This window comes from Prionailurus viverrinus, chromosome D4 (assembly GCF_022837055.1).
Source record: "Prionailurus viverrinus isolate Anna chromosome D4, UM_Priviv_1.0, whole genome shotgun sequence".
In the NCBI taxonomy this organism is placed as follows: Eukaryota; Metazoa; Chordata; class Mammalia; order Carnivora; family Felidae; genus Prionailurus; species Prionailurus viverrinus.
The window spans coordinates 74,866,594-74,883,337 of NC_062573.1; the positions used below are offsets into that span (position 1 = coordinate 74,866,594).

Sequence of the window (16,744 nt, forward strand, 5' to 3'; positions counted from 1 at the left end):
GTTCATAAACTTAGGTAGGTAGGAAATGTTGCATAATAAAAATTTTCCTTAAATAAATCCAATTCTAAGCTCCCTTTCCATCTAGTTTTGGTGAATTCAATCTCAGTTTTTATTGTGTCTCTCTTTCCCTCCCACTCCTCCTGATGTCCTCCCTCTGACCCCTCCCCTTCTCCCCTTCCTTTCCCATCTTCTCCCCCTCTCAGCTGCCCTCTCTCTCTCTCTCTCTCTCTCTCTCTCTCTCTCTCTCAGGTATAGTGTACCTGGGAAATTGGGAAGAGGCCTCTTATTTTCCCTCAGCCAAGGTAACCATTGGTACTGGAACTGCCCAAGTCTGCGTGGTCCCCCACCCCACCGCCCCCACCCCCAGGCCAGGCAGAAGGTTCTGGTGCTCCAGTGCTGAGCGCAGCACCAGGGTGCACTTCATAGCAGTCCCCTTCAGGCCAGGTGTCTGTGCTCATCCCACCCTCCTGGAGCTTGCATTTGGGTTGAAGGAAACCAAAAATAAGTAAAATATGTAGTGTATTGGGTAGGAATAAGTGTCAGGGAGAGAAGGAAGGCAGAGAGGCCAAAAAGGGGAGTGTAAGGAGGAGGTTGCATTTTTAAATAGAGTGGTGGAGAAGGCCTCACTGGAAAGGGGACACTTGAGTGAAGACTTTAGGAAGTGAGGGAGCAGAGTATGTGACATATTGGGGACAACCATTGCTGGCAGAAGGAATAGCAGTGAAAAGGCACTGAGGCAGGAATGTGGACTACATGATCAGAGAACATCAGGAGGAGCCTGTGCGGCCATGTGGAAGGAAAGGGAGAAGAGGAGTAGGAGAGGAGTCCAGGGAAGGAATGAGGGCCAGATCCAATGAGGAGGGTAAGAACTTTGACTTCTACACTTGCCCTGTGTGCAATAGTAGCTTGCAGAATTTTGAGCAAAGGAAGAAGTGTTCTTGTATGTTTCAACAGCATCATCCCACCTACTGAGTTGAGTAGCCTACATAGGGAGCAGGTGTGAAAGCAGAAACAGCAGTGAAGAGACCATGGCAAGAATCCAGACAAAAGCTGGCAGTGCTTAGACTAGGTGTATAATTCAGGCTATAATTTGAAGGCAGAGCAAGCAAGATTTACCATTACATTTGATACAAGGTGTGAGAGGGACAGATGAATCCAAGGTGACTCCCAGTTTGGGGGACTGACCAGCTAGAAGAATGCACTGCCATGTATTCAGATGGGGAAGACTGGGGAGGAGGGTGGAAGGTAGAGACAATATCAGGAGCTTACCTTTGGGTGCGTCTTATCTGAGCTATCCCATGGCACTGCGGCCATGTCGAGAGGAGCAAGGTTAGGCAAGACTGAAGCTCAGTGCAGATAGTGGTCTGGAGATATAAATAGGGAAGTCGCCCATGTCTGGCCAGTGTACAAAACCATGTGAGTGGGTGAGATCATCCAGGGTGTGAGTGAGGAGAGGAGACAAGGAAACAGCAGAGGACCAAGAACTGAATCAGTCCTTCTACCAGAGGTCAGGGAGGTGAGAAGGCACCAGCAGTGATGAAGAAGGAGGAGCTAGTGAAGTAAGGAGAGGGAGCTTCTGGAATCCAAATGAAGAGCATATTTCCAAGAGGAAGCCATGGCCAACTGTGTAAATGCTTTTGATGGGTCAAGTAAGATGAAACCTGCGAACTGACCATCGGGATATTGCGAGTCCCTTCTCCCTGTCTCATCCCATCCCATCTCTACCCATCAGAGACACTTGCCTTGTCTTCTTTCTCTTTAAGACATTAATGAGCTTAGGTTTTTAACAAAAGCCATCCAGAGAGCTCATCTTCAGGCCAGCAATGCCAACTTTCCCTGAGAAAAGACAGCCCAGTGGGCCCTTTTGGAAATAAGGAGAAGGAAAAATAAATGGAAAACAAAATATGAATTAGTAACTCAGTAAATGATCCTGTTAGACAGAAAATACATTATTTGCTTTTAGGCCACATACCAAGTAGAGGGTATATTCAATATAGGTAAATAATTTTCAGCAGTACAGTGAATCCCCTACTGAAATAGGATGAAGTGGGAAGCTATTCATTTTTAAAGAGATGGTTCTAGAGGATGAACTAGGGGAACTGGTTCTAGGGGAAGAAGAGCACATAACTTCCAGTAAGGGCAATGCTACATCAATCACATACAACTGAACTGGATGTCACCGCTTGGCTTACACAGCTTTCCAGCTTGGTTAGCTTCTCATTGATCATAGATGTACTCAAGCTTGGCAGACTAACAGATGTTGCTTCATAGGAATCATTTTTATCACAGTAGTTAGACCCAAAGGTTGGCAAACTACAGCCCATGGGCCAAATCCAGCCTGCCATCTGTCTTTGTAAATAAAGCCTTATTGGAACACGGCCATGTCCATGCTCATTCTTTTATGTACCATCTATGGCTGCCTTCAACCAACAGTGACAGAGTTGAGGACTTACAGCAGAGGTTGTCTGTCCTGCAAACCTGAAAATACTATCCGGCCTTTTGCAGAAAAAGTTTGCAGTCTCCTGATTTAGATTTAGATTTGTTCCAGGGAACAAAACATAGATGTTTCAGTCCTACTCCATGGGCTCTCATCTTAATTTACTGCAAGGGACACATCTTAGATTCCACTTCTTTTCATAGTTGGAAGTCTCCTCTACTTATAGCTTAATGCTGGGGCAGCGGTTCTGGTCCATTGGGCCACTGGCAATAGCATCACCTGGGAACTTGTTAGAAATGCACATTCTCAAGTCCCATTTTAGACCTACTTGTCAGAAGCTCCGGGAAGGTGTGCAGCGGGGTGTTCTCGAACTGCTCGAAATTCTGATACATGCTAAACTCAAGAGCTGTGTGCTACAGCAGACTCTGATCAGAAAAGCTGAGACCTTGACATGGGCATTTCTGCACACCCCTTCCAGTGATAGTTTTCAATGCACAAACTAGGTCTTTGCACATTAGAATTAGGGTTTTGAGAACAGTCCTTAGATTGCCACTTTCTTATATATAACATTAGGAGAGCCCATCTTCTAGAATGATGGTATTAGCACTTATCATTGCGGTCAAATGGTTCTTGGTGGCAGAGTAGGAATAAGCCAAGTGTCTGTTTTCACATGAACATGACAGAGTAGGATAATGACTGAGTGATTAAGGACCCAAAGTACCATTGGATGCCCTTGGGCCATGACTGTCTGCTGATTCCTCATTGTGGCCCTCCAGTATGTTTAAGTGATAGAATGTAACGAGGCATTTACTTATAAGAGAGAAAAGTAGAAGGGATTTATTTTCAGCACCATCAAGGATATGCTAGAATGAGAAAAACTTTAAATCAATATTCTCCCCCTACAGGATTTATGCAGGTGCTGCTGTGTTATAGTTGCTGTTTTCCTTTGCTTAATGATCTAATCCCTCCCTGGAGCTTCATCCTTTTGAGTACTTAAGGGAAGGAATATCTCTGATAATGAATAGCTGTGGTTTAGATGGAGCTGGAAACCTGCTCCCAGGGAATCAGAGAGGGGTAGCAGTGAGTCTTGGCCTTATAAAGCCAGGAAGAGAGGCAAAAAGGGGACAGTGAACAAACTCAGGCCCCTTTCTAAATATCTGACGTTGGCATCCATTTTTAAAATTTTTCAGAAATGAATTTGGAACTCTGAGGCATGAGAAAGATAGAGCGACCATTGTACTAGTTTGTCCAGGACTAGATCTGGTTTACACTAGTCATCCCAAAATAACTATTAACGATTGATGACCCTTTCATTTGCAAAAGTGTCCTGGTATTTGTATGATAAAACAAATGGTCACCTTAGTGAGAGGACCCAGTAAGAGTGCAAATAGTGTAGACCCAGTTTCGATACTCAGTTTACTCTCTGTGCCTCAGTTTATTTAAGTGTAAACTGAGATTTAAAATCTTTCTATCATAGGATTGTTGAGCATGTTGCGTAAGCATGTGCAACCTGCCTGGCTGCTGCCCAACACCTGGCAGGTGCTCAGCAACTGCTTGTTCCCTGAAGAGAAAAAAAAAAACTGCCTTCAGCCAGTTGGCGGAGTGGACTTCACTATGAGAGATCATTCACTGCAACCCAGAAATTCATAAGCAGCCTTGTTTTGGCACCATTTGTAACTAGGTTTTTTAACATATTGGAATTGTCGTTTCCTTGTGAGGAGCTATAAAAACATAAAGAAGGGGTGCCTGGGTGGCTCAATCCATGAAGCGTCTGACCTCTGCTCAGGTCATATGCTCAATGGTTCATGAGTTTGAATCCCACGTTGGACTCTTGTGCTGACAGCTCAGAGCCTGGAGCCTGCTTCAGATTCTGTGACCCCTCTCTCCCTGCCCCTCCCCTGCTCATGCTCTTGCTCTCTCTCTCTCTCAAAAATAAACATTAAAAAGTTTTTTAAAAAACATTTAAAAAATGTCTGCTAGAGAAGGCCATCTTTGCACTTGAAAAATGATCTCACATCACAAATTTGAACCAGAGGCTCAAGTTTGTTGGATGTTCTGATGCTAAGTGAATACAAGCAAGAGAAATAACAGTATTATAATTCATGGTGTTAGAGCTTGAGAAAGTCTAATACATTATACTTCACCCTTGATGGAACAAGATTGAAACTGACTGAGAGTTGGACACCAGAATCAGGCAGATGGAGATCAAAACATAATTTTTATTAATGGTGAAGTTATTGGAAATAATGACTTAGTGTGAGGGCCAAATGGGTTTGCCTTTTTCAGCCTCCAGACAGCCAACCAGAAAAAAATCTGTGTCTACAAAAGACACCTTTACTAATAGCATTGACTGACATTGGTCCATGGAGGACAAGGAAGAAAGAACTCAGCTCTCTTCAGTGGGAGACTAGTAGTGGATTTGTTCTATCTCACCAAGAAACATAGACATTAGTCACCCCCAATCAAGTTGCTCAGTTTTACATGTGGAGAGGAGTAAGGGAAGGACAAGGGGCTAGATATGTTCCACTAATGGAGCTCCATCCACACGGAACTTGAAACCAGAGGAAAGAAGGTTCCTCATGTTGTCATCCATATTTCCCACTGAGTATTTAGTCATGATAAAGATTTGAACAGACTGGGCTTGACACATTGTCTTTTAGAAAAGATGCCCAGACAGTCAAATAAAAATTTACCACTTCTCCCAACTGCTGGTCAGAAATTGGACTAAATACTATTACTAGATGTCAAACAATTAGTATCCTTCCTTTGTCTCATATAAGATAATGGCAGTCAGTTAGTTTAATAACCTTGGTGGTGAATGAAGGTCACTTCTAGCCAACAGCACCGTAGCTGCTGCTGAATCATATCAATCACCTCAGAGAGAACAGAATTATGTTTCCATTTCAGTCACGTAGTTCCCTATTCATTTCATGTGGAGGAAGTAATAGCTTTCATGGATATCGTTCCAGCAAAGGGAAGAATGTAAACCTTTGTTTACGTCTTTCCCCTCCCAGTGGCCAGGACACGTTGTCACTCCAGCTGGGTCCAATTCTGAGAAACAATGAGACTTCAATTTAAAAGGACAAGACAGCTGAACCGAAATTGGCTATTTGAGTCGCTAAGAATCTGGACTCTTCCAGACTTAATCCAAATGGACAAGTGAAATGTGAGCACCAGCCCAGGTGACTCAGCAGCTCCTTCTCTAGGTCTCTGACCACTGCTGAGGCCGGGTAGTTAAGGCATGTGAAAGGACACGATGGGGCCACTTAAATGCTGTCGTGTCAACTGTCAGAAATACACATCGATAGTATTGAGATATGGTACTCGGTCCCTGTATAACCACCAATTTATTCCTGTCCCTTCAACTGTGCTAGTCCCAAGGCACTGTACCTGAGGCTCTGTACATTTTAATTTTGTTTTATTTCACAATTATCGAAACCACCTTCTACATGTGAGGCACTTTTGACACCAGGATGTTGCCTAAAGGCGGGGGGGGGGGGGGGCAGGGGTCTGTTCAAGAAGTTTAAATTTAGTGGATGAAACTTTCATTAAAGCAAGGCAGAATAAAATAACTGCCAAAACATAGATAAAAGAAAAAAAAATCAGCAACAGGCTACAAAGGAATGAATGATTAATACTACCTAAGGGAGTTAAGAAATACCTCAGCAATTAGTAACATTTAAAGTAGACTCTGAAGATTGCATTGGGGTCTCTGAGAGGCCACAATAAAGAGTACCTGCCTTTCTCATCGAAATTCTGAACAATCTCAGAAATAAAAAAAAGTACTTGATGAAACTCACAATACCAGTTTTTGTTGGACAAGTTAGCAGGTATGGCTTTAAGACCAAGGTATGGCCAAGTGGGTTTAATGGCTCCCCCAGATCTGGCAGAATCCCATAGTGAGCCTTTACCCCACCCCTCATGCCTCACCAACATACCTTTAGGGGCAGAGCCCCCAGAGAAGCTGGGAGACCTCACTCTTCCTCATAAAACTGGGAGTGGGGAGAGATACTCCCCTCTGAAAATTTGGATGGCTAGGAGGAAGTTAAAGCAGAATCCTAGCTGGTAGATCATGAAGATAGTCTGATGAGACCAGAATTAAGGTGAACAGAAGATCTGGAGGGAGATGAGGCTACAGATGAAGGTTGGGCTAGAACACGGGGAGCCTAGCCTATCACGTGAAAAGTGTGGACTTTTGTCTGTAAGCAAGGAGAACCCACTAAAGATGGCTACAGAGAAGACTGTATTTATGATGATAACTAGCCGGTGGTGATTGCTGTGGAGGCAGGGAAATAAGGCAGGAAGCACTTCGGGAATGAGCCAATGAATGAACATAAAACCCTAGGCATCTGGGAAAATTCCCGATTTCATGAAAATTTAAATCAGATCTCAGTGCCCTGGATCTCAGGCCAGTTGATTGAGGGGAAGTGGCTCACGTCAGAAAATATCTAAAAATTTCTATGGAAATAATTACATTGTCATTTAACCTATAAGAAATCAGGATTGGGGCACCTCTTCAGTCGGATTAGTGGCTGATTCTTGATTTTGGCTAAGGTCACGATCTCACAGTTGTGACATGGAGCCCTGCTTCGGGCTCCTTGCTGGGTATGGAGCCTGCTTAATATTCTCTCTTTCTCCCTCTCATTCTGCCTGCTTCTCTCTCTCTCTCTCTCTCTCTCTCTCTCTCTCTCTCTCTCTCTCTCTCAAAAACAAAAATAAGAAAATAAAGAAAAAAGAAATCAGGGTATACTTGATAGTAATTCAGTATCCTGCCTTTTATACCCCAAGTTTTAGTGAGCAACCACTATGTGTAGTAGCAACGACTATGTGCATGCCATGTAGGGAATACAAAGATAAACCCACCTAATAGAGAAAAGAGGTGTCCAAACATATAATTAATGAGAGAAAACTTCAAGAGATAGGAAAGGCACTATGAGAAAGTTTTAATGCCTTTTATGCCAAAGTAATTGATAGACAAATTTTAAAAATCTCTTCATTGGCATGGGCTTTAAAAAAAAGAAAATGCTATGAGGCAACACAAGTGAGAATTATTAATTCTGCCTGGTGGGTAAAAGGGGGGAAGGGGCTCAGGAAGGCTTGTCTTTGAACCTGGAAACTGCAGGATGAGTGTAAGTTCCTCACAGAGAGTAAGTCAAAAAGAACATTCCTTGAAGAGAGAAAAGAACTTTTCACATTTGGGGGAGGAAGACATAATTGTTATAAGGGGAGGATGGGCATAGTATTATAAAGTCAAAGGAGTTAGAACCACTCTGATTACCTTACATCTGAGAAGGCAAAGGATGCCTTTTGATGTGGGTTTGAACAGAGTAGAAACTAAGAAGACTTTGGCTTTGTTTGGGCGAGTTTTCTTGTAGACTTAGATCAATTACATTAAAACATTCAGCCTGCAAACAATGGCCTCAAAGAAAACGCTGGCTCTTTCCTTTTATGAAAGTAATACTTGCACCACAGCCCATGGGATCGGTTGTTCCTTTTCTATTGAAATGATTCACATAGAATGTTACTTGGATGTCCCGGTAATATATGAACATTAATAGCAGGATATTTCAATCAGAACTGGCTTGCCATAAGGGAATAACTGTTTCCCATTGACTAAGTCAAAAGCCAAGTTAGTTTATTAGCATATAATATACTTGGAGTCAGTTTATGGATTTTGTTATTTGGCATTTACATCTTTGTCCAAACCACAAAACTCAAATGGCTTAACAAGCTGATTGAAGCACCCAGAAGAGGCCACGGTAGAAGGCATTTGGGGAGTGATACAAAAAGTCACCTAACCACCCCACCCCCCCGCCAGAAAGAATCACCTACCCCAAAACAAATAGTTTTAGCTTTTTGGATACAGGATAAAAAAAAAATTTGTCTTCCTCAGCATATTATTATTGGTCTGCATGAGAGGACATTCAAACTTTGGAAAAACATGTTTCAAATTATTTGTCAACTCCTCCTTTTGGTTTAAGTATATGAAGTGCATTTATTTTTCTGTTATCCTCATGAATATTTATACACATTTAAATGGGAAATCTTTTATAAGCTTAATAAATATAAATAAGAATCTTTTAAATTTTTTTAATGTTTATTTATTTTTGAGAGAGAGAGAGAGAGAGAGAGAGAGAGAGATGCAGAATCTGAATCAGGCTCCAGGCTCCAAGCTGTCAGCACAGAGCCCCATACGGGGCTTGCACCCATGAGCTGTGAGACCATGACCTGAGCAGAAGTCAGACACTCAACTGACTGAGCCCCCCAGGTGCCCGTAAATAAGAATCTTTATATTTGTGTTTGTTTAACCATGTAGTTCTTAAATGCCAGACTCTGTTCTGTGTGTTTTATAAATAATTATAATATTCATATATTATTTTATAACATGTAATATTATATAAGTTTATATAAAATATATTTATATGAATATAATTATAAATTATAGTTTATATGACTTAGATAATTTATATATAAATTACAAATAAATAACATATATAATATACATTTAAATATATATTTAAATAAATGATCTCTCTCTCTTTCTCTCTTACACACACACACCCTTCCTTCCCTCTCACTCAGGCCACATGATCCCTTCTCTGTGGTATCCTCTGCCCCCTTTCTTCCTTTCTCATGGTCTTCTTCCCTTGTTTAATCACCCACCCATTGTCCTACCAGAGCCTCAGCTAATAGAGAAGCTTCACTCTCCACCAACCCACTTTCCAGAAAATCACTTCAGGCCTTGGGTTTCCACTCCAATTCCAGAAAGGCAAATGTGACCCGTTGCAGGTCTGGAACCCACCTCTAGTCCAACCAGCTTTAAAAGAAGCCAAACAAGGCAGACCTGTGGACAGGTCAACTCCTCGGAAGGGGAGTGTGGACAGGGAGGGCATGACCAGTGTTTCCAGTACGTGTGCCACAGTGACGCCTTTGCATGACTTACAGGATCCACATTTCATCCACTCATCCACTCTCTCCATCTGTCCTTGGTCCTCTGGTTACCAGACAGAAAATCGAACCAAGGCAATCTCTAAAATGAAAGCCAGGTGGTAGGAGCTAGTACAGGATTCCTGTGAAAATATGCATTGATAATACGCAAAATAGATGAGTTCAACAGTATTGAAAACAAGCTGGACAAAAAGGGGTTTGCAGTATTCATCAATAGCTTTTGCATTCACTGTCCCCGGGAGAAGAAATGCTACACCATAGGTTTTTAATCTTTTATCACCAGGAAAGGCATTGCCGTTAATTCAAACTCTGTATCTTCAGGGTTTTAACAACTGCCTATCTCCAGACAAATTTGCTGAGATTTTAGATGGCAAGATAAAATATACATGTGTGTTTATTCTGGTATACTGGTGTGTTTATTAGCTGTAAATATGGAAGGACTACATGGAGGGGGTCCATTAAGCTAAATATCAGTAAGGGAGTTGCCATAAGGATCACTGATAACAGGAGAGGATGTTTAAGAAATTCACATTATGTTCCCCCTGCCTAGTCCTAAAGTGAATTGGAAATTTGTACATTGGGAAGTCTCAGCCTTAAGGAAAGTCCCCAGCCATCTTTCAAGGAATTTCCTTCCCACTTGACAACCATAAGTATCCAGAAGTGAAGCGTCTTGTTGCATGTGGCTTTATTTCTACTGCCTAATAGTTTGTGTGGTACTTGATATTCCCAGATGCTTTCCTAAGCATTAGGTGCAGAATTATAGTGATGAAAAGGTATAGTAATAATAATGACACACAGGATTGATTTGCAATGGGTTTGGCATTCACCAATTGGTTACCTCACTAGGATTCGCTAAAAGATAATTGGGTTCATTACCCATTTCCAAGTAAGGCCAGACTCACTCCAGTTATAGTTCTGTTGTCTGGAATAGATAGCATATTCTACCTCTAAAACATGAAGGCAATATCCAAAACATCTTCCTCCATAGAAGAACTGCAAAGATATTCTACTTAAAATGAAACGTACTCTTTTCTTGTCAGCCCCTAGATATTTTCTTGGTCTCGCTCTGTTCCTTGGTAGCTTAAAGATTTCCAATCATTTTTCCTTTTATAAAATACAGCATATAAAAATATTCTCTTTCTGGATAATAATATCCTATCATTGTACCTGAATATTCATGTGTTATGAGTCTTCCTAATTAAACTTAACAAACAAGAATAGTTTTAAGTGTTGTCACTTGAACACAAGTGATTACCAGATTTACATACTTTTCACAAATCTATCTCCAATTTCTCAGGCCATAGAAAAGATGCACTAAATCGACAACATGAAGAATCTCAATCTGAAAGTATCTGTTGAAAGTTGTGGTATTATGCAGTATTATGCAAACTTCAGCCATTATTTCTCAAGTAGGTAGCAAATTAGTGTCCATTAAAATGAGGAAAATAGCTTACTGCTTCTCTTCCCATCACTATATTAATTGCTAATGTCCCCGAAGTCTGTGCAAGGTTCTGTTTGGAAAAGTGCAAGACCTTAGGAAGTTGCTGAGTTTTTATGACCTCATTATGTAGTCCAAATACAGGAGATAATGGCCAATGTTCTGTTGGTAGAGTCAGCCACTGAACCAAAGACCAGGCTGTTCAAGTGGGAAGTTGGATGAAGGGGGCACATTCAATGTTTTATAATTTTAAGCAAATTTTAATTATGCAAATTAAAAATTGTGAAACATAAAATATACTGGTAAAGTCTTACTATATGCATAGTTTCCAAGCATGTGAATTCTCCACACAAACTTCTAAATCATCAAGAATCACATACTCCCACAGCTGACAAGGCCAGTGAATTAGTTATGTTCATGTTATTGCTACGCAACGTTAGGGGTTGAGAGAAATGCCCACCCACCATTAACAGTCTCAGTCTTGAATGCATTAAAACCTTTGGGAAGTCATTTCTCACATAAAGTTTGAGCCCTCCTTTCACAGATCACATGATCTGTGGCCTAGGTCATTACAACCTACCTAAGATCAACCTTCTATACTCCATCTCCATATAAATATGAACCATTGTCCAATAGCAAATTATTCCTTAGGACCATAGGGATTTTAGATCATATACGGTGATGTGACATGAAACCAAAGTGTTAATTTACTTTGATCAGAATTCTCACACTATCCAGGCATTTCACGTACAACAGACTGAATGTTTTTACAAGTGCCTGAACTGATCACAGATTATTATCTCATGTCAGCAGAGAGGGAGAGAAGAGAGGGAGAAAGAAAGAGGATGCTTTTGGAGTTTGAAGACATTCTCCTATTCCTTGCCACCTTCCTTCCTCCCAACGCCCAACCCAGTCTTTGGTTAAGCCAATTTTGACACTTTCTGCCTTATTGGGAACCCAAGCTAAGGTACATAGCAGTCAGAACAAAATGTGACACAAGTCCAAGAGAATATCTTCTGCAAAGAACAATTAATTGGGGTGGGGTCTGTAATTTGAAAGCCGTAGGTCAGCCTGGAACATTGTAGAATGTAGCTGTTAAATCCATTACCCAAGCCCACATTTTTGAAGGCTAGGCCTCCAGTTCCAACACTGCAAAAGCTAAAGAGTGTGGCAAAGCCTCTTCCTGCTTAAGCATCTCCACATTGGTCTAAAATTAAATTCTAATGGAAATCTCTGAGAACTGCTGAAAGTCTTTGGTTATGGTGCAACATGTAAAATTATTGCAATCGACTAACGAATTAACCTATTTTTCCCCAAAAGCACAGGAAAAATATTCACACACACACAAGTCTCTGAGGGCTCTCGATAAAATGAAAAGCTTCCTGAATAATAGAGGTTATATTTTTTAAAACTATAGATCTAAACAGCTATTTTGTGTGTCTGTGTGTGTGAATGGCTAGTAGGTTTGCTGAGCAAGGTATAGATTTGTGATTATCTTCAAAGGAATTTATACTAATTTTGTAATGGGCATAAAGAAAATAGAAATGTGCCATGTAAATTCAGCTGAACATGCAGTGGATTCCATAAAGAAAAATGTTTTCTTTATGTCATTAATAGAAAATGGTATTCATGGTATTTTAAAAAGCCTTTTCTTTACTAATGGAGTCATATACTACAAATTCTAATTTTTACATTTATGACTTTCTCTAAAGTATTTTTAATATCCTGTGTCCAAAATGTTCAAAGATCCTTATCTCCAAAAAAATAGGCTAAGAACCACTTCGTTAGTTCATTACTGATTATTTGATACCATTTTCTTTTCTTTGAAACAAAGGCAATGTGTGTGTGTGTGTGTGTGTGTGTGTGTGCGCGCGTGCACACGTGTGTGTGTGTGTGTGTGTGTGTGTGTGTGTGTGTGTGTGTGTCCTGACAGAAAGACAATGTTACCATATACTGGCAGGCTAAATTTACACAAAGCATGGTATTTTTAGGTATAGCCTGATTCTCTACCTTTCATAACTAAGATATTCAGAAGTGCTTTTGTATTAGGCTATAAGGGCTTTTATTGTCTATAGAATAAATCTCCATGTATTATCACTGTAGGAAATAGGTGAGAATGTGGAGGCCAGATATATTCAGTATTTATGCAAAGGGAAATGATACTTTGATACTTTATCCAATTTTTAGCACTGGATTATAATATAATAATAGTAATAAAAATTTATATATTTGTTTTCATATTTGAATTGGTAACAGCTTCATTCTGAAATTAGGAAATTTAATCATCTAAAATGTTTCTGTCTTTCTAGGGGTTACAACACTTTGGTACATTGAGAAATATGTTGTTATGAGATCATTTGACTGTTTATTGCTCTCAATGTATCCTATGTAAATTGATTCTTTGCACCTACATATCCTCTCAAAGGGAAGAGAGGTTTCCAGCCACCTCGCCTATTGTCTGGTAGATTCTAGATAACTGAAACATTCTAGAAGGCCCATTCTAGGACTTCTTTCTCCATGAGAACTTTAAGTGGATCACAGCTGGTCTGTGAGTTGAAGTAAAAATCCCACTGACAGAACCAGTGCTCAAGATCAGAACTTGGCAAAGGCTTCTCTTGGGAGATCCTAGAATGAGTCTAAACATATCATTAGGTATAAAAAACAGCAGGTATGGCATATAATTGTTCCTTGACATGAAGCAATGTGGTAGCATGTGCTAAACCAAGGCAAAGGGAAAAATTAAATAGCATAGTACTTTGGCAAATACCTCGTAAAATAATTTTAAACATTGGAAAAGAGACTCTTTTTTAAGGCATTAAAATAAAAACCCGGGGCGCCTGGGTGGCTCAGCCAGTTAAGCATCTGACTCTTGATTCTGGCTCAGCTCATCATCTCACCATTTGTGAGTCTGAGCCCCACATTGGGCTTTACACTGACAGCACTGAGCCTCCTTGGGATTCTCTTTCTCCTTCCCTCTCTGCCCCTCCCCTCCACGCTCTGAAAATAAAGAAATAAACTTTAAAAAACATACAAACCCATATAGGGGTGGATATTTCTTATGTCAGCAAGTTCTCCTCCAAAAGAAGTGTGCTGTATTAACATTTCAAGTTAGCCCTTAATCTTCAAAGTGCCTTTCAGTAGGAAGTTACTTAATCCTCCTCATCAGCAGTGAGGAAGATGTCTCCTCTACAGACACGTAAATAGTTTTAAAGTTTTAAAGTGCCCTTTTGTCTCAATCGTTAAGGGCCTTTTGGTCAAAAGCATAATCTTTTGCTTCCCTCTCCTTGGATTTGAAGGAGTAATTCTCAAAAGTTCTCCATCCACAGAAGAATCAGATGGGACCATGGGTTATCCCTCCCTCCTCATACCCTCTGGAGCACAAAAAGAAATTTGGGGACAACAATTGTCATTTTCTTACAGTTTTTAAATGTTGATATAAAAATGGCACCCATCTTTGTGTAACTGACATTTTGGACATTTCCTTTAAGATGAAAATCAAACCATGAAAAACACTGACTTAGAAAAGAGAAGGCCCCAGGACACTGATACACTTTAGAAGTATAATAGGTCACACAAGTCAAATACAGTCTCTTATTAATGGAGCAAGGAACCAAACCTCAAACTATTATTTCTCACAGGGCAGCAGTTTCTTGATAAAAGAAAAAAAAACATAGCAGGCAGGAGAAGGGGGGAAATGGAGATGGTTGAAGGCTTTTTTTAGTTCTTATTTACAGAAGTGGCACAGAATCTTGATTATTTCTTTTTTAAGATAACTGCTCTGTACAAAACCATCTCATTTTTATGGTACTGCTCAATTCCTTAACTATTCTGGGAAGGTAAAGTGAGAAAATATAGTGTGATACCAAAATGAGCAAAAGAAGTTATTCAATGAACAATGATGGCACTTGAGAGAACTCTTGAAAATGAACTTCAAATCTTTTTCATCATGTCTCTCATGGACATTCATTTTTAATACTTCTCTTTAAAATGTCAAGTTGAACCATATGTGAGTGCTGATGTTAGGGCACTTTTTACATCTTATAGCTCACCGATAATAGCTTAAATACTTTAGAAAAAGTCTGTGACACATCCCCACACACACACCCCTGAATTCAACTGAATTCAACAAATGTTTCCAGACGACCCATCATGAGCCTGGCACCTTGTTCGGTGGCTAAGGACAAAGCAGTAGCAGATGGCAGAGTCTCCTGGGTACTTTATTGTGACTGTTACTCTATTAAGAATCAATAATCAAGCTTATCATTTATGGTCAGACATAGATAGACCCCTAATGTAGCTAATAGTTAACTCAACAAGTGAAAATGTGCCTCCAGCTGATTTTGATTTGTTGAGTCTTCAATAAAGAGAACCATTCAGGCATTTTCTCAGTGCCTCTGATGACTTCAGGGATCTGGCCTGTTTTAAATTCCCATTTTTCATGTAGGAAACTGAACAACTGGGTACATATGAGACTTGCTTAAGGTCACGTTTCACTTCCAATCTTCTGGTTGCTGGCTCAGTGTTTCATCTACTAACCGATTCCTTTCTCTCCCTCCTCGCCCTATGCACCCCCTCCTATGAACGTATGGCAATCGGTGCCTTCACTGACCCCAACATCCCAGGAGCTCTGGGGAGAGGGCAAAGCCAAATAGACCCCCTGGTGGGAAGCTTCTGCTACAGGAGTCTGTAAAATTTTGCTACGTATTTTATCCCTTCATCTGTTATCTCCCCCAGGCTCAGTAATTTTAGTTTGTGCTTTTTGTTTCTCTTTTTGTTTCTTTGGTTTGCTGGCTTTGTGTTCTTTTCTCTTTTTTTCCTTTTCTTTTCCTTTTTTAATGCAGGAATTGGTCAAGGCGTTCCGGTGGTGGCACTCATTGTGGAAGGAGGACCCAATGTGATCTCCATTGTCTTGGAGTACCTTCGAGACACCCCTCCCGTGCCAGTTGTTGTCTGCGATGGGAGTGGACGGGCATCTGACATCCTGGCCTTTGGGCATAAATATTCAGAAGAAGGCGGGTAGGTAATGAGTATGAAGCCTATGTTCCAAACTTGGAAAGATGGTATTAGTCGATTAAGATGTTTGGTTTGGAAAGGTGGTGGGGAAGAGCAGGGGAACGTATTCTAAATGTCCTGGGAACTGAGACATTCCATGAAATCTCCACTGGACTAGCCCAATAAAGAGGACAAAGGGAAAGGAAGGGTCATAGGACTCGGTAGCCTTTCTCTTCTATTGATTTCTTCTCTCTTTTGCCCCTCTCACTAAGGAGAAACAGGAACTGGGTTTTCACACACACGGCACAGCTAACCTGGACCATATAGGTCGGGTTAGTACCTTGGGAAAAGCTGGGATGTGCAGCCTCCAGGCTCAGCCTCCGAACACCAGCTTCACCAGACTGCTGTGTGTTCACAAAGGCGACACCTTAATGAAAACTTCCGGTGGCCTGTGCTGTCAGATCCCTGTAGATTGGCTCAGAAAGCAGAGTCTGTAAACACTCTGTTCCTCGTTAAGCCCCTCCTGGACTCCCCGCCACCGCGAACTTTCCTTGGTCTGTCTACCCCCTAATGCTACTCTCAACAGTCCACAAACCCCACCCCTCACCACAAGGAAGACTTCTCTCCACAGCCTTCCCTGTCAATCTGAGGTCCCACCCAGGGAATGGTGACATCCAAGCAGTCTTGGGTATTATTAGATTAAAGTGACTCGCCCCAAGGTATAAAGGGGTTTAAGGAGGAAAACTCAGGGGGGCATCACTGAATTTTTATTTCATTCAAATTTTTAAAGTTTTTATTTATTTAAGTAATCTCTATACCCAACGTGGGGCTCAAACCCATGACCCCGAGATTAAGGATCACATACCCCTCTGACAGACCCAGCCAGGCGCCCCTAAGTCATTGAATTTTTAAATAAGGAACTTGCTAAC

General features: G+C 40.9%; 1 protein-coding gene across 18 annotated transcripts in view; it reads left to right on the top strand.

Moving 5' to 3' along the window:
* The window catches only part of TRPM3 (transient receptor potential cation channel subfamily M member 3), an 812,479-nt gene that overhangs the window by 615,334 nt on the left and 180,401 nt on the right, over positions 1-16,744 (top strand). For all 18 annotated transcript variants that reach the window (XM_047830956.1, XM_047830962.1, XM_047830951.1 and 15 more), the window contains one exon: positions 15,665-15,839. In XM_047830956.1, coding sequence (XP_047686912.1) covers positions 15,665-15,839 — 175 coding nt within the window. The remainder of the gene's footprint in view (positions 1-15,664; positions 15,840-16,744) is intronic.